At 38.7% G+C, this 23,052-nt stretch overlaps 3 protein-coding genes across 4 annotated transcripts; all 3 read right to left on the bottom strand.

The window, feature by feature from the left end:
- Positions 1–352: 352 nt before the first annotated feature.
- LOC113675061 (proline-rich transmembrane protein 4) lies at positions 353–11,259 on the bottom strand. Its single transcript, XM_089200156.1, has 3 exons — positions 11,132–11,259; positions 7,556–10,180; positions 353–2,279 (listed from the first exon to the last, which is right to left on the bottom strand). The coding sequence occupies exon 3, from the start codon at positions 2,264–2,266 to the stop codon at positions 1,289–1,291; it is 978 nt and encodes a 325-aa protein (XP_089056282.1). The 5' UTR covers positions 2,267–2,279; positions 7,556–10,180; positions 11,132–11,259; the 3' UTR covers positions 353–1,288.
- A 3,880-nt stretch (positions 11,260–15,139) lies between these two features.
- On the bottom strand, positions 15,140–18,062 carry LOC113675030 (proline-rich transmembrane protein 4-like). Of its 2 annotated transcripts, XM_027191541.2 has the most exons (3): positions 17,912–17,957; positions 17,624–17,796; positions 15,140–17,530 (listed from the first exon to the last, which is right to left on the bottom strand). In XM_027191541.2, exon 3 carries the CDS (start codon positions 16,954–16,956, stop codon positions 15,949–15,951), a length of 1,008 nt encoding a protein of 335 aa, XP_027047342.2. In that variant the 5' UTR covers positions 16,957–17,530; positions 17,624–17,796; positions 17,912–17,957; the 3' UTR covers positions 15,140–15,948. The 2 variants fall into 2 exon arrangements, with proteins under 2 accessions (XP_027047342.2, XP_089055519.1); XM_089199393.1 differs by having other exon boundaries at positions 17,617–18,062.
- Positions 18,063–20,219: 2,157 nt separating this feature from the next.
- Positions 20,220–22,658, bottom strand: LOC113675039 (proline-rich transmembrane protein 4). Its single transcript, XM_027191553.2, has one exon. It carries the CDS (start codon positions 22,525–22,527, stop codon positions 21,568–21,570), a length of 960 nt encoding a protein of 319 aa, XP_027047354.2. The 5' UTR covers positions 22,528–22,658; the 3' UTR covers positions 20,220–21,567.
- Positions 22,659–23,052: the final 394 nt, after the last annotated feature.

The following is a 23,052-nucleotide window of genomic DNA, read 5'->3' as shown; positions in this document are numbered from 1 at the left end:
CTTGCAAGTCAAAAGCTAAGTTTATCACATGCTTAAATGCAGAGTCAACAGTCAGTTTTAATTCAGAAATCGGTATATTTTTTACTTAACATGTAATCGCTTGTGTCAGCGTTAGCATACACCTCAAATTGACAGCACCACTTGCATGACCAGTCAGCGGATACGGGTCGATCTTAGATGCCTCTCAGGCGAATGAATTCCATTTCTTAGATATTAAACCCACGCATTTCTTCTTGCGTGATGTTATTCTTATAAATGAAGCACGTTCCATTTGGATCAAAGAGATGATTCTGTTGTGGAAAGGTATCCCAAAGGACTGAGAGAGTGAGAGAGAAAGAGCTAGAGCTTGAGTGTTCTAAAATGTTTTTATTGAAGGCCTTAAGCGATTACTTAATTATTACAGGGTGCCCCTTTCGGAAAAGCTCAGAAATTTGTCACTTTTAATTTGTTTTTAGGGGAAGTTTTATTAACCTGTGCTAACCTATAAAGAGATGCTCGAAAAAGCGTGTGGGAGGGGCAAAAACTAGTCGCCCGCCTTTCCCGTTGCCTCCACTTAGCTTTTAGTCACTGACTCAGTTGACCAGTTTGCCTGCAGTTGTTGGACACGCATATAGTTCAACTAATGCTGTTGGTGTCATTGCTTACCGAAAAATATTAACCTCATATCGTGAGTTCAATGCAGTTACTTTGTCTTCTGAGCGTAGCTTCTATTTACGTAAAAAAACATAACTCCAGGAGTAGAGCTACGTGAGCTTTGTACAGTGTCGGTTCATCTTCTTTTCTTTGCCAGCCTCGTAAAAACCAGTAGAAGTCTCGGTTTATCCTCACATTATTTCATTTGTTTAGGTACCAAAGTAGAAATTTTCAGTGATACATTTCGATGCAATGTTCTGTGATTTCGAGTTATATTGCATTGCATGATTTCTCACCAAGCAATATCACAATGTCATGTCATGTCGTGTCGTGTAATGTTTATCATGTGGAATTTCAACATGGTTCACTTGGTGCAGTATTTGGACAACCCATTTTGGGCAACAGCTAATGATTGGAAACCATTTTGCATTTGAATTCATGACCCAGGGGCTTAGATAGGGTGGGAGGGGGGCCTGGGGTATCCGTGATTCACTCCCCCCCTCCCCCACAATTTGAAAGCCTTTTTAAAGTAAAACACGGAGTGAAGGTCGACATGACAATCTGGTGAGAACTCCCTGTTTTACATCGTGTGACCCCCCCTCCTTGAAAAATCCTCTTTACGCCCCTGTGTATGCTCAAATGAGAGTACTGCATTCTATTGTGGCTTAATTCTTGAGGACATATTCACTCCCTCGGTCCCACTCACAGCGTTATCTTTCTTCTTTCCACCTTCCCTTTGCATCACACTGTAGGCTATCGTGCCTGCCATGGCAAGCTCAACGAGGCGAAAGCCCGATTGAAAAGCTAGCCAGGGCCAAGGAGAGGGATGAACAACTTTGCTGTACAAACCGTATACGCCCACCATGGAATAGAAATTCAACGCACAAACAGCAATTCCCAGGATGCTCGTGCCAATGGTTATCTTAGCCACTTTAGTTGTGCCAGACTTTACTTTCTTGTTTCGCAGTCGCTCGTTTTTCTCAATCGAATTCAGTTGCTCGTGAACGTTTTCCACTCGCCTGATAACTTTGCATCCGCTGTAGATGAAGCTACCAGAAAGCAGTAAGCCCCAGAGAATGAAGAAAGACTGGCACACGATCAACAAGGGGTCCAGTTCTGGCTTCATGGAGGCGGAGGTCTCTGCGACCAATACAATGATGAAGTGGATCACAATGACAACAGAGATAAATTTCACATTCTGCAGCTTGTTTGGACCAACTTTCAGCTTAGTAACCTCCAGAAAAGCCAGATTTATCAAACAAAACGAGGAAGTTAGACATGGAAAAGCGATTCCAAAGAGAAGTAGTGTCATCCACTGTGGATCCTGCACGCCATTTTCTCTAGATTCGTACGGATCTAACAATAAATACACGGATCTGGTTAATCCGAGCACAAGGAGCATCACGTTTATGGCCACAAACAATGGCTTGCGAGCGAATCCTCTCCTATGATTCACCATTACTATGGCAACGAAGGAATGAACGGACACCAAGCCAAACAAGATACCGAACCCAACCCAGTGTAGCTCCCATGCCAAGCCCCAAATTTTCTTCGCAACTGGCCAATCAGGGCCCGGTTCGGCTACGGCTGCAGTTGTCGGCTGTTCAACGGATTTACTTGTAAAACTCGACATTAGTGATAAAGGTCTGCAAATCAAACATAAGAATGCTCATTTCTTTTATGCGTATTTTCATCGCGGGTGAAGCACTTTTCTGAATGGTGATTGTTTCCTGAGGACGAATTTACTTTTGATAGCGATTTCCATCACGATTACTTTATGAAATGATAGACAAAACTTTGTTCTGCATTTCATTTTCTATTTAACATAAGTTAGAATTTCTCAATTAAAAAGGCAATCTTTCTATGATTTTTTAAATCATTCGGAAACAGTCAAGATACATGGAGAAGAAGAAGGTAAGAGATAGACATGATAGTGGTGCCGATGGAAAATCAATAAAACTACACAAATAAGGCAATAACCACGGAAATGGACACAATTCATAATCCTAGTTTGAATATCGTCCATTACGGGTTAATTAGTATGCATTCTATCTCAGTTTTTTGATGCGTTTCCGCTAGTCTTTGATGCGCTCGTTTTTTTCAGTTAACAGGAACTATACAAACAAGACACTGGACGAGAAAATGTTATGCTAATAATGTAAGGTTTTAAACTCGATGCAAATTGACGATAGAAATTAATTGACCATGAGCATATCTCGAATTGCTTTACATTTATGTGAACGAGGCTGGACAAATGTGAATAAGTCTTCAAATGAAGGCCTGTGTTATGCAGATAAGGAAAAATTTTCCGTATACTAGTTTGGGCCTCACGAAAAGTGATAAAAATGCCAACTTAGGAAACCTCCCTTAACCTTATCTATCTCACCTCCTTGTTTCCTACTGGTTTTTTCGACTTGAACGCTTTCGAAAGGTCCTCCTCATCAACGATTGATTAAAATAGCGTCTAAGAGCAATATTTATTTGCCAAAAAGGATGAATGACGTCGTGGGCGGAATACATTCACAGCGTTAAAACTTGGGAAACTGTAATTTAGAGTTTGGATTGACATTTTCATTGGTGTCCACGAGATGAAACTGACCATGACGGAAATGACTAATGATGAAAACGTAATTATAACACCACAGGTGTCATATATGATCGACGTTTCATGCGCTTTGCCAAAACTACATATTTAAAGTGTGGGTTCGCATTTTGAAGTTAAAAGTTACTTTGTAGAATGCAGCCCGAGAGATATCAACGCCCTTCGTCAGTGTTTGTGCCTTAAAATGTAGGCCAGCTAGAACCACGAGGAAAAGGAACTTTACCGAGATGAACGGCACTTCCTTTTTTTTTTTCCTTCCTCTTCACGCTATTTGCATAAACATAAGATAAGCTCATATCACACCGACACTTGGCTTATAAATCATGTTTTCGTGTCTTCAGTTTTCGCTCTCAACTTCTTTCTTTTGAAACATATGAGCATCTAAAGCTTATAATTTCTTAACTTACGGCTCAGTATTGAAGATCATCCATTCAAAATTTTCTATTAATTCGTGCTTGACAAAGAACGTCAGCAACATAACTTTAATTTCCCTTAACAAACAACTCATGTTTCATTCAACAACTACCTCTAACACCGCCGAATGACTCTCGAATGACAAATTTCTGCTTTTGAGACTACCTTCTTTATTTTCAAATCTTATCTGAAAATGATGACTTAATGGAACTTTAACCAATCCCGCGTAAATTTCTAATTTTGTAATGGAATTTTCGGAATCACTTTTTAATAAAAGAGATGACGAATGTGCAATATCAATTAAGTAGTTCTTACGTTCTCAAGGTGGCTGTCACCGTAAGTTTTTCAATTGTCTAATCAACTTTCCAATCACTTCATAAAAATCAACCCACGCTTGGGCTTTCAATAAAGTGTGACAAAAGCTCTAGACAACAAATCCCAAGTTCACTCTTATACCTCAAGCTAGCAAAAGTTTTATTGACAAGAAAATTGAAATTAAACTGCGTTTTAAGTTTCGAAAAAAAAAAGAAAATTCAAATCAATTACAGATGTGATACACTTTTCATTTACTTTATTCTTTGTCAGCACGTACGTGTGCTATACTTTATGAATACCTTTAATAATTAATACTTGAAAACTGAGAAAAGGTAGGGGTATTTTTAATTAAAAAGGGATACAAATCCAGAAACCAAACTCATCCGTTATTTCGATTCTTTAGGGAAATATTTTTGAACGGAAGAATATGACATCTAAAATGGAGAAAGACCGTCGGTCTCGTGATCGTTATCAGTGCCAAAAGAGCTATCCTGAAAAATCTGTGTAGAAACTTGGCAAACAAGCTAAAAGAAGCAGGGATCATAAAAAAAGCTTCAAATTAGCTTAAACACCCACTTGAAAAGACCTCAGGGCAGTATTCAGCAGAGTTTGTGAATTAAAAATGAAATAGAATAAGAATTGATTGCATGAGTGTGGGCTGTCCACATAAAGCTGAATCCGTCGAAGGAAAGTGTTTTGAGATGAAGGCGCAGCGCATGAAAGAATTGACTCTAATAATCGATTAAAAGTGTTATCAGAAATCGATCTGTTTAAATCCTTTTTCTGATAACTCTCATGATGTGTGATTCATTCTGAAAGTAAGACAAATGGTAATCAGGTATCGTTTGAAGATTCAGTTCCATATTTAGAACAAAACCGTTTTCAAAAAAATCATATCTAATTTTCGAACTAATTGTTACTTGATATTGGTATAAAATGCGCATAAGTTCAAAAAGAATCTCGAAAATTGGATGCCTTCATTTTTAAATATTCTGGTATGTTTCAAAACTTCAAGACTTCCTTTTTTTAGTTCAGTAGGTTGAATGAAGTTCGGCTCGGCTCTTAGGCATTGGGGTGGTGCGATCGGTTTCAATCGGCGTTCTCTCGTTGGGCTGAGGAATAAAAGGAAAATTTGATTGGCAGATTTTGTTGTTAGTTATCTGAAGTTAGTGCAACTAAATTATTGGAGTTTGAAGTCACTGCCATGCTACAGTCAAGTAACCTAAGGATCAAATTCATTTCAGTTCGGTATTGGGGTAACACGATGTTTGTAAAGGGCTCAAGACTTCAGCCGATAGTTCACAGCGGTGATATTACCGTCACCGTGTCATGGTCCAAGGAATAAAGAGAGGGAATTAGGTGATAACAAGCTATAAAAAATACGATCAATACATACACAGGTTCTCGTGTAATGGAATATTTCCGTATCGTCAGTCTAAGTTTGAAAACGTGCGCTAAATAGGACAAAAAAAGGGCTCTAACACCCAAAGAATATTACACCGCAAAAAAGAATCGATCATTATTTAGATAAATTCCTCTTGTAGCCTTTGTTTCACTTTATAAATGATTCAGAGATTGCTACATTCATAAAACTGTCGGAGTCGGCATTTCGTCAATTTTTGTGCACGCATGATTTCGCTAATTTGCACTCACCAGCAGTGCGGCATACCAAGTCATCTTCATGTTACACTTCTACTCACCTGTTGCAAATCGGTGCGACTGTTGCTTAATCTAAAATGAATATCCAATTGCATGGTTCATGGTATAATTTAAGTCAGTTTTGACTACTTCTTTCAGGAAACGGTTTAAACAGTTTTATTGATAAATCACAGCTGCTGATAGTAACAACTATTTTTGGTGAGAGGAAGCAATCATTCGTCCTCATCATATTGGCATGGCCGGAGCAGTAACAGATTTATGAACCCCTTATGAATGACGAGTGAGCAGCCTTCCTCAAAAATCAAGATCTTATTTCAGGCAAAATCGCCTTTTTAAAATTAATTTGGATAACAAGATGAGGAAAATGGCCAAAGATAGTCTGTTCACCACAGGAAAATGCCATCCGGTGTCGTCAAAAACCCACGCGAACAAATATAAACTTGTCTTCATCACAATGACGCGATAAATCATGTTTGTATAAACTTGGTTTATCGCTGAAAACTTGTCAAAAAAGGCTAATACACCTTTGATAAGTATTTTTTTGAGATACTGATCAAAATCTGAACTGGGATTTAACACGCAAAAAAAAGCCAACGTTAGGGTTCGCCAATTTTAACATAATAGTTTCTCGGCTTTGAGGTTGTCCAAATACAAAACAACTAACGCTTATTTTTCTCTCTGAAAGATGCTGATGTCTCTTTCTCATCATTAGTTCAAGCTTGAATAAAGTTCTTTTCATCTACTCTCTATTGCGTTGTAAAAACTGACGTGATCTAATCCTGCATCCTAAACTTCGTTGCGTTTTTGCTCTCACCGAGAAGAACAGGATCAGCATAGCCAAGTTGTTTCTTTGATCCGAATTCCTTTTTTACAGTCGCACTTAATAACAGTGAACATTTAGCTTACATTTGATACAAGGACTGAACACGAGGTAAGTATTGACATCTTCCGAAGTAACTTGAAGAAATGTTATGTTATACTGATTGATAACACTTACCACCGTATTCAAGTTAGTTTCTTCAAAAGGAGCTCGTTGATTCAAGGAAAGAAATTAGGTGGGAAAAGAGAATGTGTTCTTTGTAAAACAGAAAAGAATCGACTTAAGGATGCAAGAGCCCAAGAGAGCTTCAATCTCGACCTCCTCTGAACTCGGCATTCGATACTTATCGTGCAATCAATTTCTTTCTTCCGGATAAAGCCTAGCCTTTGGTGTGGTCGTGAACATCACTTAATTGCAACAGGACAACTTTCTGATATATTAGGAGATGAATCATCGAAACGAAAAAGAGATAAGAGTTTGGATAAAACTTTGTAGACTCAGTTACGGCTGATGAATAAAGGGGTAAGTTTCTAAAGAAACTGTGGTGCTGCGTCGGTGGGAGAGTAAAGCAGGTAATTTAGTGTTAACAACAGGGTTGAAAACGTAAATTAGCTACCGTAAAGGGTAAAAGAGCTGACGTTTCGAGCGTTAGCCCTTCGTCAGAGCGAAGATCATCGCTCTGACGAAGGGCTAACGCTCGAAACGTCAGCTTTTTTGCCCTTTACGGTGGCTAATTTACGTTTTCAACCCAGTTGTTAACACTAAATTATCAGTTACGGCTGCTCGACGATGAAAACTAAAAACGAGTGTATTTAGTCGCTTTCACTCAAACCCCCTTTCTGAAGATCTCTATCTCCATTGTTGATTCAATTTTTTTTAAAAAAAAGGGAATAATTTCCCAGCTTCTGTAGTCTGCGCAACACCATTTTGCTTAATAATTTCATGATAATTTCGTATTCCAATGCAATAATTTGTTCTTGCCGAAGATAGTAACTATAAGCTTTCTTGAATTTGCAAAATATATTTCGACTGATAGATTGAAATTTTGTTTTTTTTGTTTGCATTATACATATTCTAATAGTGCGAGCGATTTTAAGTGCGGCGTTACTTACCAGTGAATTCAACTTTTCTTGAAAACTTTCTCGTTCCTGAATGGACACTGTGTGATAACTAAGTGATCCTTACCGCTAGTTGTAATAAAAGATGAATGATTATGGAGAAAATTTCAGTGTTCTCGCGGACGATCCAATAATATTGTCGGGACGCGATTACAATTGGAAATTATCCAGAGCTTCTGTTTTAAATTATGTCCAAAATATGGTCCTGATTGTTCTCAAAAATGAAACATCGCTAACGAAAGGACACGTTTTTCTTGCCAGTGTAATTCAACATGCGAGGGTTCACTTGGGTGTGTTTTGTTGCCAAGAAGGGTGAAAAAAAAAATAACAACGTCAGGTAAATTTGACAAAAGGTTTGAGAGACTGTGCAAAGCTAACCAATGACGTTATTTGGTGGAAAATGTCAAAACAGAAGGCTTCCTGACGCATGTTAATTGGTCTGTCGCTGAAACAACAGGAACTTAAAGATATTAAATAGCAGGAATAACGTAGTCTGAATATGATTGACACTAAGCTTCTAAAGAAGCTAAGCACTGCAATTAGAACATATACAAACGACTGAAAATTTACAGAGAAGCAATTTATGGCGGCTTAAGATCCTCACCGTATGGCTATCAATAAGTCTGGTTAAGACGTAACTGCTAATGAAAGTACATTTAATAACTTTGATTTGCATATCTCTTAATCCTACCACTCGTGTTTGCAACTGAAGAAATTGGTTTTAACATGTACACTGCTGTCAATAAACTTAATCAGTTGGAACGTAACTGCAAATACACAATCAATCTAATTTATTATTTTTTAATCTTTGCAGTCCGTTTTGTAATTTACCAACATCGAAATACGAAAATGTTTTTGTAGCTGAAGAGACTTAAAACAAGCTGAAAAGAGTTTTTCAAATGCAATTGTCGTTTTGTAACAGCTCTTACTTTTACGAGGAAACTCCTTGAAGGGTTGTTGAAATATAAATGATTGACGTACAGGAATAAAACCTAATTAATTCACAGAGTACATTATTGAAGAAAAGGGCTGGCGGTCAGAAAAAGGATTTTCACTGCCTTCAAGCATGCAGGGAAAAGGCAGGTGGCTAATTTAAACGCGCAGTTTCCTTGGAAAAGTCTTCCAAATAAAACAACGGCAACGGACGTTGCTTTTGCTGAAAAAAGCTTTCATCAGCACCATTTCCATTTCTCACCGCTAATAACTCAGATAAGACTGAAATTCAGAGAATGCGAGTAGTCAGGATTCACTAGGCCGAAGGCACAAACTGATGACATATACTGGGGAGGAGTTGTAACAATCAAGTCGGAGGGGGTTGCTCAATGCTTTGCTTCGTCCTTCAGCCTGGTTCACACGTACGATGCAAATGCAAACGCATGTGCGAATGCAAGGATTTACACGTGTGAACTACTCCAACGCAAATGAAAATGCAAATGCAAGCGTCGAGGCATGGAATGAAAAACTTTTCATTTTCTTGAGCTTGTGTTTGCGTTTGCGTTTGCGTTTGCGTTTGCGTTTGCTTCCCCTACGTGTGAACTGGGCCGACAAAAATGCAATTGGGAACTCAAGGCGAAGAACACAGGTTCCATCAGTGTATGCCATCACGGCACAATTCGAAAAAAAAAGATGACGTCGACGTCTTCTACCACTACGGAAGAAAAACTTGGGAGAGCGTAAGAAAATTTCCTGTGTCGGTCATCCACGGCGCTTGCGCATCTAACTTTCCTTGCGTTTGCGTTGGACGCGTGAACTCACTTGAATTCGCATTTTCGTTTGCATTTACATCGCCATGTGAACCAGGGGAATGGACCAACATATTCAAATGAACGCCTTGGGTACCAGCAGGCAAGAGAAGGCTACGAAAACCACGTGAGACGTGACGAAAGATCATTAAAGGGGAGCCTTGAGAGTGGAGGCTGAGAACTTGGACTGAGCAGCCATGGCGGCAGAAGATAGAGCAGTCAGGAGAGTGGAAGGGAGAGGCACTGTTTTCCAAAAGGGGAGCAAGGAAACATGATGATAATATGAATAATTCAGTTTGCTTATAGAGCCTCATCAAGAAAGTCTCTTTAATTATGCTAAACATGGCAATTATCCGGGTCCTCCTTCCTTAATACGTGTAATGATAATCTGAAATTTGTAACCAACGTATTTCAAAGGTGGCTTGAGGTATTGAAGACATTATGATACGTTACAGCGGTATATGCAGTTATTCATACTCTTTTGAATCTTTGCTCTATGTAATTTGATGATCGTATCATTCTAGGGACTGCCGCTCTGTCTTGTCTTCACTAGATTTGATACTTTATCTATTTTCTTTCTATAATCAGCTATACGTCGCGATTTTGGAATATCCCGAAAGATTTGTGACTTTTAATTAAGTAGCAGTGACGAATTCTTCTTCAAATATGAACGCCGTTCCTTGAAGCATCATGGAAGATTTACTGCTAACAATATACACCAAACCGCCCCAATAATTCGGTGTGGTAGTGTAGCCTCCTTATCGTGAGGTAGTTGGTTAAAATTTCTGCACAGCCCCATGCTCTTGTAGAACATAGCTGCTGTCCCAACGGCAATCTTTTGTTTTCGCCTTTGTTATCTTTATCCAAGAACCCGGCGCTTGAATAATGAAATATAGGACTATAGATGAAAATCTTGCCACTCGTGCTCTCAAATACGATTAACGAAAGGGATAAAATTCAGTCTACATTTAAGTAACTGAGCAGAAGCCAAAATGCATAAGTTATACTGCATGCACGAATTTAATTTACTAAGTAAACTTAAGCAGGTTTTGCCCAAACATATGAACGGACCAGTGGTTCTCTGTAACACATTGAGATGGAGGAGAGAAAACTGTATATGATTTTTCATGTGTTTTATGCTGAATTATTTGGTCCAAAATAACTCATTAGGATCCAACTTGTGAATTCATCGACCACCAGCAGTGATCACGCGAAGAAAGATAATTGTTTATCAAAAGAAGGCGTGATAAATTCACCCTTCGGCTAACCTCACGGAAAATGAAACATGCACCTGACAAATTAAAACGCTTGCTTTCATAACTGTAACAAGCCCACAGAATAATCGTTCTTTGTATCTTTCGTAACAAGCCCACAGAATAATCGTTCTTTGTATCTTTCATACTAGGCGCGGCACTTAAAAGACGTCAAAATCTGATTACAGTTTACCTTGCAAGGTTCTAAAAATATTATTTATTAAACCTTATGGTGCTCTATTTTGGGAACTCTCCAATACATTAATAAGTAGAGTCATAGGTCTGATTATTTAAACAAAGTCTGGCTGTTTTTTGACAAAATCGCGTCCTAAAGAATCCTCGAATAAGCTGAACCTTAAATCCGAATATTTGTTTTTGGGAACAGCGTCAAGAGCCAAAAGCCAACAGTGGAAGGACATTTATTTAATGAAATAAACCTTCTTAAAGAGAAAGCCTGAGGCCCACTGATTGCATAAAACCATGGTTTAGGTTAGTCTTCGTGTAAATAACCGCCCCATATAGCTATTTGCTCCACTCGCCAGTAAGGCAAAATAAACCAGAGAAAATTACCTTACCTGATCGCTGTTGTATCACCAAGATTAACGAGATGTTCTATTCTCACTCTACAACATTTTGGGTAAGTTATTTTCTTGCACAAAAGAGGAAAGAAATTAAAGTAACTCACCACCAAGTTCGCTCCTCGCTGGAACTTAACAAAAGCTTTCGTGAGAGACTCCTAGTTACTTAGACAAGGCTTCCTTTTACAGAATTTTTATTTTTATTTGAATAATAATAGACTCCATGACTGGCATTCAATGATGATAATGGCTTTGTTTGTTAGCAGCAGGTTTCCATTAAGGTGTCCAAAAGAATTGGTTTACGAAGAATAATTACAGCTTGTAGCCCAGCGTGCTATGCTGATCATTGTTAGTTTTTCGACAAGAGGTCCAAAATACCTTTATTTTGAAAAGGTTGATAGTAAATTAGGTTTTGAATTCAGCAACACTTGGATGTGAAGAAAAAGACTTTATATGTTTCCCAGGTAAATAGCTTAATTTCAGTGACTGAAAGACAAGATGAAAAGGTTGAAAAGGTTTCCGTGAAGACCGGTGTAAAAATGCTTTGCTATTAACAAGTTGGACCATCTCTCAATGGGCCATTTCAGGATCATTCACTCATTTTCTTAATGAAAAAGCTTTCAAAAAAAAAATTCAGTTGATTTGCATGAGAATGACCATGAATGAAAATTAGATTTTTCGTTATAACCATGCACCTTTTCGGATCGCAAATGCAGGCTTGGTCAATTCCTTTATTCACAACTTCGTTAATCTCAACATTTTGCTATCGTGCAATGCTAACCCTTCCAAAATTAATTTTACGTTTATTCGTTTATAGGGGACGAATAAACGTAATAATACTCTGTCCTTATGATTGATCGTTTCCCCTATGAAGTAAATTTTATTAATTTGATTGTCAAAAGAAATCTACTGGAAGTGTCCGTCTTTCTCTAAGTATGACTTGCAAGATGATTATGTGCTAAAAATAGCCAGTAACCGTTTGAATCTTTCTATCTTCAGCCACACTTCACGGGGTGTATCATACATGTACTAGTATCTTTTTAATTAACGTCCTTCTACGAGCGCGGGAGCCCGAAGCCATCTTCTTAGATATTCCATACTCATGACAGAGGCCCAATAAAACCGATATTGTTATCTATTGCTGGTTTTCACGTGACGTCACTTAATTTCAGACTTCAGAACTATTGATCCTCCTGAGATTTTACTTTCATGATGTATTAGAGCAGCTAAAAACTAATATTCAGACAAATTTTCACTCCAAATGGGTTCTTGGTTTAGTGATAGACTACTCTTGAATTTCTAAGCTTTTGCGTGACGTGGCCTTTACATGACGAGCGAGAGAGCTGTTATGTTGGTTTAAAAGGTGACTTATTTAGGGAAATTCAGCTATCTGAACAGTTCTTGTATTAGAATAAAGTATTATTGTTACGTTTATGAGTTCTTAGAGAGATAAATTCACGCTTTTGTAGCAAAACTCAGTGACAGATGTTTCTGCTGGTTTCCGGCCGCCATGTTGGTGCCCATCTAGGTGGGCACCAGCATGGCGGCTCCATACAAATCTCTATAAATTTGGGAAAAACGTTTCTCCTCATATCTTCCGTAAGAAAAATTGCTGTGACCTGAATCTTGGCGAGAGTCTTTACATATCTAGCTTCTTTCTATTTCCAGATTCTAGACTAAAGCGATTGAACGGTTTTTTATTTTTTATTTTGATCTATTTTGAATGGCGTGACACTGAAAACCAGCAATAGCAACTGTCGCGGCTTATAGTCTGCTTTTTTCATTAAATAATTTGTTTATAGAAGGAAGCTGGCATCATTATTGTTGTCATCTTTGTGTACATTCTGCGGCAGCAACTTTATTTTTTTATGATTGCAAAAGCGTCATATCTTTGCACTACACCTTGTTGCTACGACAACATTTCCCAGGACCATTTGTATCAACTGCATATTCACTGTATAATCAACACGCGACTCAGATATATCGTTCTCTTCATGGCAGATAACCTCAAGAATATTTTCTTGGGGAATAACTGTGATCCTGGATAGATAAGAAAGGTTACAATACCACGATCGCCAGATTACGTGACATCTTATCATTGAAGTCATCTCAATTCATATATATCAGTAGTGTGCCCCGGCAGTATGGAGGAGAGCCAATGAGGGCGTGGCCTGAAGGTCACGCGATAAAGAGGGGGTGTGGTTAGGGGGTGTGGCCTAGGGAAGAGACATACCCTAAAACGAGAAAAGACGCACGTCCCCCTCTTTATTACGTGACCTTTAGGTCACGCCCTAATTGGCTCTCCTCCATACTGCCAGGGTATACTACTTATATCAAATCAAACTACAATATTTACCATTATAATAAAGTTCGGATATAACACGCGCTGTCATTGGTTGAAAGAGCATGCTCTATGAGAGTATAGAGCATAGAACTGAGCTAAAGCTGTCACGCCATCTGCCAAATTGTACTATGTTCGACCTTTCTGGGACTTCTTTTTAGCTTTTTTCCGATAATTGAAAGTAAAATTTCGGAACAAGCGAGCCGGCAAGTAGCAACAGAAGAACCAAACCAAGGGCGAGTTTTGCGGCGCTGTCATCCCGAGCGATCTTCATGTCCCGGTGAATTCGGCTGTAGTTCATTTAAGAAACACTCGCCTTGAACAGTTTGTTTTCTACCTTATAATGTGAAAAAACTCGCGTGTTTTTTATGAGCCATAATTCGGCTGAAGTTCACTGAACATTTCACTTGAAGATTATGTATTAAAAACTTCAGGCAAAAGCGTTAAAATAGACCTGCCGAACTATTTCAGTTTTTAAACTATCGCAGATTGTGAACTTTGATGGTTTTTTAACTTTGATGGTTTGACACTTTTGACAGCTTTTGTCTTGTAGAGCCAATTAGATTATTCGAACCATTCTAACAGGGATTCTGATTGGCTTATTGTAGCGTGCTCTATGAGAGTATAGAGCATGCTGACGACATTGTTGTTCGCTTTGGAAATAAAATTTGTTTTGAAAATTGGAAGTAATGCATGGGGAATTTGACGGATTCTTTATTATAAAACAAATAGAGAAGCCTTGACTGTGTTCTGTTCTGTTATAAAGCACGCAGGAAGCGGCTAGAGCACTCAAGAAGTGGGGAGAAACACTCGACTACGTCTCGTGTTTCTCCCTACACTTCTTTCGTGCTCTAGCCGCTTCCTGCGTGCTTTATAACAGAACAGAGCACAGTCAAGGCTTCTCTATTTGTTAAATAAAGACGGGTTGACCTGGTATATCACTTAGCGGGTTAGTCGAAGGTTCCCTCTTTTATATTCTAGCTCATGTCAGCTCCATTTGTTTAATTGATAACATGTTTAAATGCGCGATGGCACTTTAACAAAGACTGCTGCATTCCCTGTGACTTTTTCGTTGTATCGACTGGAACGCTAACCACGGCTAAGGAGAAAGATGGACAGCGTTATTGTAAAAATTAGAAACGCATGCGGTTTCTTAAAATTTCAAATTAAATTTGATGCAGTTTCTTTAAAATTCAGATTACTCCAAACGCCAAATGAAACATTACAACTCGAAAATAACCATTAAGCAACCTCGTTCCCTGACTCTCGCGAGGATGGGATGAAGAGAGACTCTGGTGACCAGGTTGCTCATTCGATCTCTCTTAGGCTGATCTTCTCTTTCAAAAGGGCCATCATTCATTTGGCGGATATATTGCGTAGCAACCGAATATATCTCTAAAATTATTTGCCTTTATGTTACAAAATAGATGGATTGTCATTTGCTTAAAGGAGACGAGAGTTAAAAAGGAATTTTTGAAAACGCCGACTGGGAAAAGTCTCCATGACTATGAGACATACTTCAAAAGATTGACAGGCAATAAACTGTATTCAGTATTTAGCTAAATGAAAATCACGTTGGCGCGCGCACGCTAAACTCAGGTTTCCATTTCCAACCGGAAAACTTGAGGAAAGTAAACATGCGTGAAAGTGTAAATGAAACTCAATACAAGATATGAAAGGCCCGTCTAATGGATTTTTCTGAAAATCAATTATTTGACATGCCTTCTTAATGAACATTGATTCATTATCTTAACATTAAAAATAAAAATTTAACCCATCTACTTCACGCCGTTTGAGTTTAGCTCAAAAGATAAGAGAGATTGTACACTAAATTTGTGTCGCTCGTATTTCAAACTTAATGTCTTTTTACTTACATTTAATTCACGCAGCATAATGAGATATCTATTATTTTAATGTCCCTTAAGAGTTCCATTTTAAATTAACTATTTTGCAAATCCAAGAGTTTTCTCGATATCTGGAGGTCTCTCGCTATTGTGAGTTTGCGCTCTACTACCTCCACCCGTTCTTGACGGGTTCGCCCTCACATTTACCCGTTCGCCTCAAAGTCTTTTCTGACAATGTCATAATTTATTTGGAGGAAGTGCAAATTGATTACCAAACCCTAACCAATTTCGACCAATGTAGATATTCCTGGCTGTGTTATTATTCAGTTAGCTCAGATGTGATAGCTCGAATGATGCAAAGCTACCATGTCAAACCGGTCCTTATGTAACTGATTTGACAGCAAATTTGAAAGACTTGTTAATTTTCTCATTTGAAAAGCGCTGATCGACACACTTATCTGAAAACCATAGCCACTGCTGGGTTTTCCACAAGGATAACATATCGTCCGAAACGCTGTCGCAGAAAGTTCAGTACAGACTGTGTGTGCAGATGGTGACTTCTCCCCAAGTTTCTTGTTCTCTTTGCGGCCTACTCGCCTGATGGGTAATAAGTTGCAGTGCGAGCAAACTTAACAGTTCCCAGGCTTGATTATATCTTTGCTGATGTCGTTGCTGTGATTGTTGGTTTTGCTTATTTCTCTTACTGAGGAACGTTGCATAACACTGTAGGCTATGGTGCAAGCCATGAAGAATTCCACAAGTCTAAAACACGTTTGATATGTCCACCACGGCCAGGGAGCTGGGTTTACAATTTTGCTATATAAGCTGTACACGCCAAAGAGGGAATATAGCTGCAGTCCACAGCATGCAAATCCTAAAATACTTGTTGCCAGGGTGATCTTTGCAACTTTAATGGTTCCTGTTGCTTGTCTTGGTCGACCCACCCTATCAGCCGTTCCGATCTGAACCATTTGGAGTTCTCTCTGAACGGTAAGATCGTGTTGAATTACTTTTAATCCGCTGTAAATAAAGCTTGTCGAGAGGAGGAAGCCCCAAAGAATGAATAGCGACTGGCATACAATAATCAATGGTGTAAGCTCGGCTTTTATAGCGGTTACTGTTTCTGCCGTTACGACGATCGCAAAGTGAATTGTGATAACCACGCTTAAGAAGGACACACTTTGAAGTTTTTTGGATCCTATTTGGACCTTAGAGACTTCAATAAATGCTAAGTGTATAAGGCAGAAGGAGGAAGTCAAACAGGGAAATGTGATACCGTACAATAAATTCGTCAGCCAAGGTGGGACCTTTAAACCATTTGTCCTTGACTCGTAAGGATCCAAAAACAAAAACAAGGCTCGTGTCACTCCTTGTGTCAGAACCAATACATTGATAGCGACGACCAAAGGCTTTCTACCAAATCCTTCCCTCTTTCTGACTTGCGCTAGGGCGATGAGTGAGCGCAGAGCTAACATGCTGAAAATGATCCCGAATCCAGCCCAGTGCACCTGCCAAGCTACTCCCCAAATCTGTGTTGCTACTTCCCAGTCAGGGCCTGGCTCAGGATGAGGGTCAGCATGTGGTTCGGCAGTGGCCTGTGAGGATGTTGTGCTCTTGGTCGACGGAGGATTAGGCATAATTAAAAGAAACTGTACTGAACTAGCACGCTTACGATTAAGAGACTTAGAGATAAATGAAATAAGCGCAGTCTTAAAATCCACTTTACTCTCCTAGAAATGCTTATTACCCAAAGCTGTGTAAATGTTATACGAATTCGCAAAGACAGTATTTTACTATTTTGTTTGTTGCCTTGGAGATAAGCAAATATTAGTAACAAACGCTTGACACACCATGGACTTAACTCGATGTTGCAGATACCTTCTTGAACCACTTTAGTCTAATAAATTAGCGACTTATGTCTTAATGTGCCAGACTTCTTGAAGTCGATCGAGGAACCTTTGAGAGCTGTAGCCGTCAATATAAACCAGCTTTCTTAAGACGCAGAAACAAAATCGTCACAAAGACACTAAACACGGATTGAATTTGGACACGCCAGTCTTCACGGAGGAAAACCGTATCCAGCCCTTTGTGCTGACCTCTTGTGCAGTCCTGAGCAGGCGCAGTCGCCCAGAATCTTTCAAAAAGCCACTTTGCATTCGCTCATCCTTTAGTTCAGAATACCGCAAAAGTGTTTTCCAGGGCCATGGCAGCCTTGAAGGCGATAAAATAAATAAAATTAATACTTTGAATACAGCTTAAAATCAAATGAAAGGTGCAGTTTTAACCGAATCACCTACTTCTTACCGATATTGGCACTGAAAGATGCAGATTAAGGAGACTTGGAGTGGTCTGTTCGAAGATAATTCCAATTAATCTGGTTAGTCACCGCCAAGCCATACAATTAACGACAAAACTGCTTTGCTTTGAGTTGAAAATATGCTTTTTCCATGATGGACTTGCCCACGCAAAACCAAATGCTAAAAAGAAATGAGGAACAAAAACTGTCAAAAGCTAGTTTGCACAGTTTTGTTTCTAAGTAAATATCGCATATAATTTCCAACCGGTTTCAAAACCTTTTGTAAATAGGCAAACCTTGAGTAACGACTAACTGCAAGCTGCGAAATGACTTTGTCGTAATTGATATTTCCCACCTGCTTCTTAAATTAATACCCCTAATGGAAATAAGGTCATTATACAAAAAATTTAGGACGCGGTTTGAACAATTTCCATTGCCATTGAAAATTGTCGTCAAAGCACGATCGGCTAAGAATTATCGGTCGACTAATGAATTACAATGACATGCACAGGTTAATTATAAGAAAGCTAAGACTCTTGAGGAGAAAATGAGAGTTAAAGCTATGATTGACCTTAAGCCAAAAAAAAATTGTGCCTGCCTGCGACACTTTAAACTTCCGTTTCAAATTGATGAATTAAAAAAAACTAATTTAAATAGATAAGTTGAAATTATTACTTATCTAAAATGAAAAATATCCTTAAAATTAGGAAATTGATGAAGGGTCGGTCACAAATATTACTTTTGCTCGTAAATTGTTTCTGAAAATGTTTTAGAAGATTCAGGATAGCTTTTAGTCGTCAAATCTCGAGTTACATCTATTTCTAATAACATAAGCCTCATCCAAGAAATTTCATTACCAGTAATAATTGGTGAGTGAAAAGATAAGGAAAACTGAAGAATTGAAAAAGAAAAACAGGAATGATAAATTACAGTAATAAAAGGCCGAACACAACTAGAAATTATAAATTGGACTCCTTTGTGCCCTTTAAAATCAAGGAAGCTTCTTGCTGAGGCAAAATCAAATTATTCTTGACAGACTTAAGTGATAATGACTGACCAGGATATGACTCAATCAAATCAGAGAAAATGACATTATCTATGCTAATTGCGTATTGTTCAAAACCATACCAGGTAACTGATCCTGAATACACAAAAAAAAGCCATTTTGAGAATAGTCTTTGGTGAAAAAAAGTGTGAAATAGAAAGGGTCACTCTAATTGAAATAATCATTTTTACTTTGATAGCTGTCACAGCCTTGCAAAAGAGACAGCTGAAAACACTGACTCACAATGCCGACGCCACCCATGAGTTTAGAATTGAAAAGCAACACAAGTTAATGATATCCTTGTAAAGTGGCGCAGTGTCAATGGAGTCTAATTTATCTACCCACACGTTATCGTTAAAAGTTAGGCATGCGAATCAGTAATCATTGAAAAGACTTTCCTCTATGCGTTCTGTGCAATGAGAAAGTTGCATGAACCCACTCACCCACATAAGTGGGGAAGAAGAAATGAGCTGGGGGGAGGGGAGGGGAGGGAGAAGAATTGACGGTCTTAAAAAATTTAGCTCTGATTTGTTCAAATTCATCGTCTCTAAGCACTTGCAAGTTCTGCTAAGACAATTGACAATTGTACATTTGTTTATTGGCTCTTCCTGGGCACTTCGGGTGAAATCGAGGCCATATCCCTCAGTTGCATTCAGCGTTGGGACGACGCATACCAATCGTGTCAATTCTTTCTGGATGCTGTTTGATCTCAAAGTTTGGGCGCCATCCTGGAATGGCTGACCACTCGCCTCGATTTCATGCGAAACCTTTGAATCTCGCTGGCAAAGTGTGATCCCGCGGGTTGGCCCGCTTCGGTCTGGACGTCATGGGAAGACACGTAGAAAAATTGCAATTTAACTTTTGATTTTGTTTACGCTCAGTCAAATATATTAATTCCTAAGTTTGACCAAACGTACTTTACTAATCCATGATTATCACAAGTCTATAACTTTCTCAATTCTCGAAAGAGTATGGAACGATTTTTTTTGGCGGAGATCTCGAATAATCCTAGCATTTTTAGGCTAATTCTGTTCTTCTTCGCCATGGCCAAACATTCTGTCAGACTGTCCCTCTCAAGAAAAGGTAAAAACAGGTGAAACATTCAGCCAAAATTTATTTAAGTGCGCCGTCTGAAATCCATGTTAAGATTCTTGTACCTTGCCAAGGTAAATACCAAAGATGGCATCCTTATTATTTTTGGTTTCTTCTTTGATATTTACCTCATTGATCTAGCGATATATTTTCAGCTTTTAAGCTTCACAATGCCATGACGTATGTGAGACTGAAAAGGTGAAACTAAGAGACCGAAACGAACGCGAGTTACCTAAAAACACGCATTTTCATTGCTTAGCAAATGGGGAAATAAAGAAAAAGACTATATTACTATAGCCAACAGAGCTTCGTCGCAACTAATTCTTTTCTCAAATTGTATTGCATGCCGGCTTCCCAGACTTAGAGAATAACGATATTTATAGCAAGTGTCACACTTAGATCGCCCGCGGCGTTCAACGAATAAACTATTCTTTGTCGAAGCAACCCACTTGAAACAGCTCGGAGGCTTTCAAATTTCAGTCGTTTTAATAAACACCATCATAACATTACTTTTAGATTTATATGCCTCTTTTGAAGTCTTTAGCTAATTCGACTTCTTATTTTACGATCCTATGACTATAATTTTCATAACATCATTAAAGGAATGGTAACGTCACAGTTTTAATCATTTACATCCCATTCCTAGCCATGTTTTTTCCTTCATGCCATACTATTGCCTCCCAATGATTTTCTAACAGAACTAATATTTTTTCGTTCCCGATCGAGTTGACAGAAAGTTTGCCAAATCAGGAGAAGCATCTCTCCGTAACCCTTTCACCCCTGGAGAAGCTTTAGATTTTTTAACAAATTCTCCTCTTCTGTGCCTTAGGCAATGTATTGGGAACAGTATGGAGAATATGCATACTGATATTAGGGTGTAAAAGGGTTTAGTTTATAATCGCACGCGTGTCTTCACGTGTAATTCTGGTTATGCAAGCGAGACACGTCTTCTATTTTCCCTCCTATCAAAAAAACCCTAAGTATCAAACCAATGAAAAGTAATATTCGTTGCTACAGCTGTGTTAACATATTGACTCTATAAATTCAATAGCTCTCTCGGAAACAAAAGATTTCCTTCGCCGTCTACTCTAATTATGTTTGTCTTTACAAGTATAACAAAAGAGCAGGCGGGGAAGATACCTGGAGCATTTCCGGAAAAATACAGTTATTAAATATATTCGTTTCGCGGCATCCTGGCACCCTGCACGTGACACCGCAACAAGAGTTATGTAACATGAAAAACACTGGCCTATAATTTAAAAAAAAGATAAAAATAATAAAAAAAGGAAAAAAAATGAAGCAAAATTAAAGACAAAATAGAGTAAAAGAGAACAGATCCTGCCATTTGTAGAAAACTAGCTCTCTGCCTTCTCCACCTAATTTTTTCGAATTAGCGACCCGCCGCCATTTTGTCAGTAGGGAATAAATTTGCTACATTCAGTTTCCATAGTCTATAGTTGTTTGTGCTATCATAGAGTACACAGATGTTGTGTTTTTGATTTAGTTCGGGTAAAGGACAAACTGAGGTAATTGGAGAGTTTGACAAGGTACCGCTTTGGCCGATGTCAGCTTTGCCGGGCGAATGAGGTAAATATATTTCCGCTCTCTCTTTTTACGGTTGGGTAGATCCGTGGGAATAATTTATTTTCGGAAAAGCACTAGCGCACTTCAGTTTCCTTCGGTACGACTTTTAATTCACTTTGAGCTTTCCTTGGAAAACGTAAATCTTTCCAAATAAATCCCACATCTTGTGGATTACATGTAAGCTTGCTTCTCAAAGAGTTCTGGCGTCCTTACCATTCCTTTTCTATCTCGTCACACTGTTTCTGTCACTGTAAGTTTTCTTCTGACACTGGCGGAGCGTTTATTTTCGGAAGGTCTCCTTACACTGTATATGAGTGTGCAGGCCATGGCAATTTCAACAAGGCGAGCACAGGTTTGAAAAGTCCACCACATCCACGCATCAGGCTCCTGAATCTTAGCATAGAATTTGTAAACACTGACCAGCGAATATAATTGTAAAATGCTGCTCGCGATTCCTAAGATGCTTGTACCAATTGTGACTTTTGCAACTTTGGATGTATTCGCTCTGTTCTGTAGTTGTAGGCGTTTCTCGACATTTCTCACTTGATGTATAACTTTGAACCCACTGTAGATAAAGCTGGCGGAAAGAAGAAATCCCCAAACAATAATAAAAACTTGGCAAATGAGTAATAAAATGATAATATCGGCGTCCACTGCCGAGGCAATATCTCCAGCAAGGACTAAGGCAAAGTGAAACGTTATGATTGAACCGAGTAAGTAAATATTCTGTAACTTGTTCGGCACCAACTGCAATTTTGAAACTTCAAGAAAAGCCAAAAAGATCAAACTGAAAGACGAGGTCAGGCAAGGGAAAGCGATGTTAAAAAGGAATTGTAAAAACCATAATGGAACCTCGATACCATTCTGCTGTGATCCATAGGGATCTATCAAAAGGTAAGAAGCCCGCGTGACACCGAAAAACAACAACAAAGAGTTCACAGCGATCACGAAGGGCTTTCGTCCAAATCCTCTTTTCTTTCTGGCTTGGATCAAGGAAAAGAGAGAAAAAACTGCCAAGATACTGAATGCAAGACCAAATCCAATCCAGTGTAACTCCCATGCTATTCCCCAATGTTTCCTTCCTTTACGCCAATCAGGCGTAGGCTCAGACTGTAACATGTCGTCAACTGCACGCGTTGGCTCAGCCATCTTTGAATAGTTTTCGATTTTCCTTTGGTGATGGTGAGGCATTTTCTCATTTAATTCAGTACCAGAGGCGTTCACTTTCTTCGTCAAATGCTACGGACAGTTTTCCTTTTGCGTGTTAAAGTTTCCGGCTGTTGCTATTATCGGCGCATTACTCGTCTCAAAATGACAAGTCATTGTGGCTTTACTGCTATATTGGTGGTTACAGATAATTTATTATATCGTACGAGTTTTTTATGCGTTCTATCGCTATGGCTACAAAGAAATACAATCAACTTTGACAGGAACACTGAAACACCATATCAAGCAACCCAACCAAACACAAAAAACCACAAAATAGGAGAAAACAGATAATCGCGAATGACGAGCCATCCTTCTAGTTCCGGTTCATCGGTTCCGTTTTCAACTCCAACCCTTAATCAGAAGTAATAAATCTAACTTAGTGACGTGTTAGGATATATGGGACCGTTGGATGTTTTTGATAAAAACTCTTTAAATATCTTTACATGCAAGCGCAAACAAAAATCTCTTTAAACAATTGAAGTGGCCCTTACAGACATGATTTTAATG

The sequence above is a fragment of the Pocillopora damicornis genome, chromosome 3 (genome assembly GCF_964200805.1).
Source record: "Pocillopora damicornis chromosome 3, jaPocDami1.2, whole genome shotgun sequence".
Lineage (NCBI taxonomy): Eukaryota > Metazoa > Cnidaria > Anthozoa > Scleractinia > Pocilloporidae > Pocillopora > Pocillopora damicornis.
Note: the sequence above shows the minus strand (reverse complement) of the source record. Positions and strands in the feature narration are given on the sequence as shown.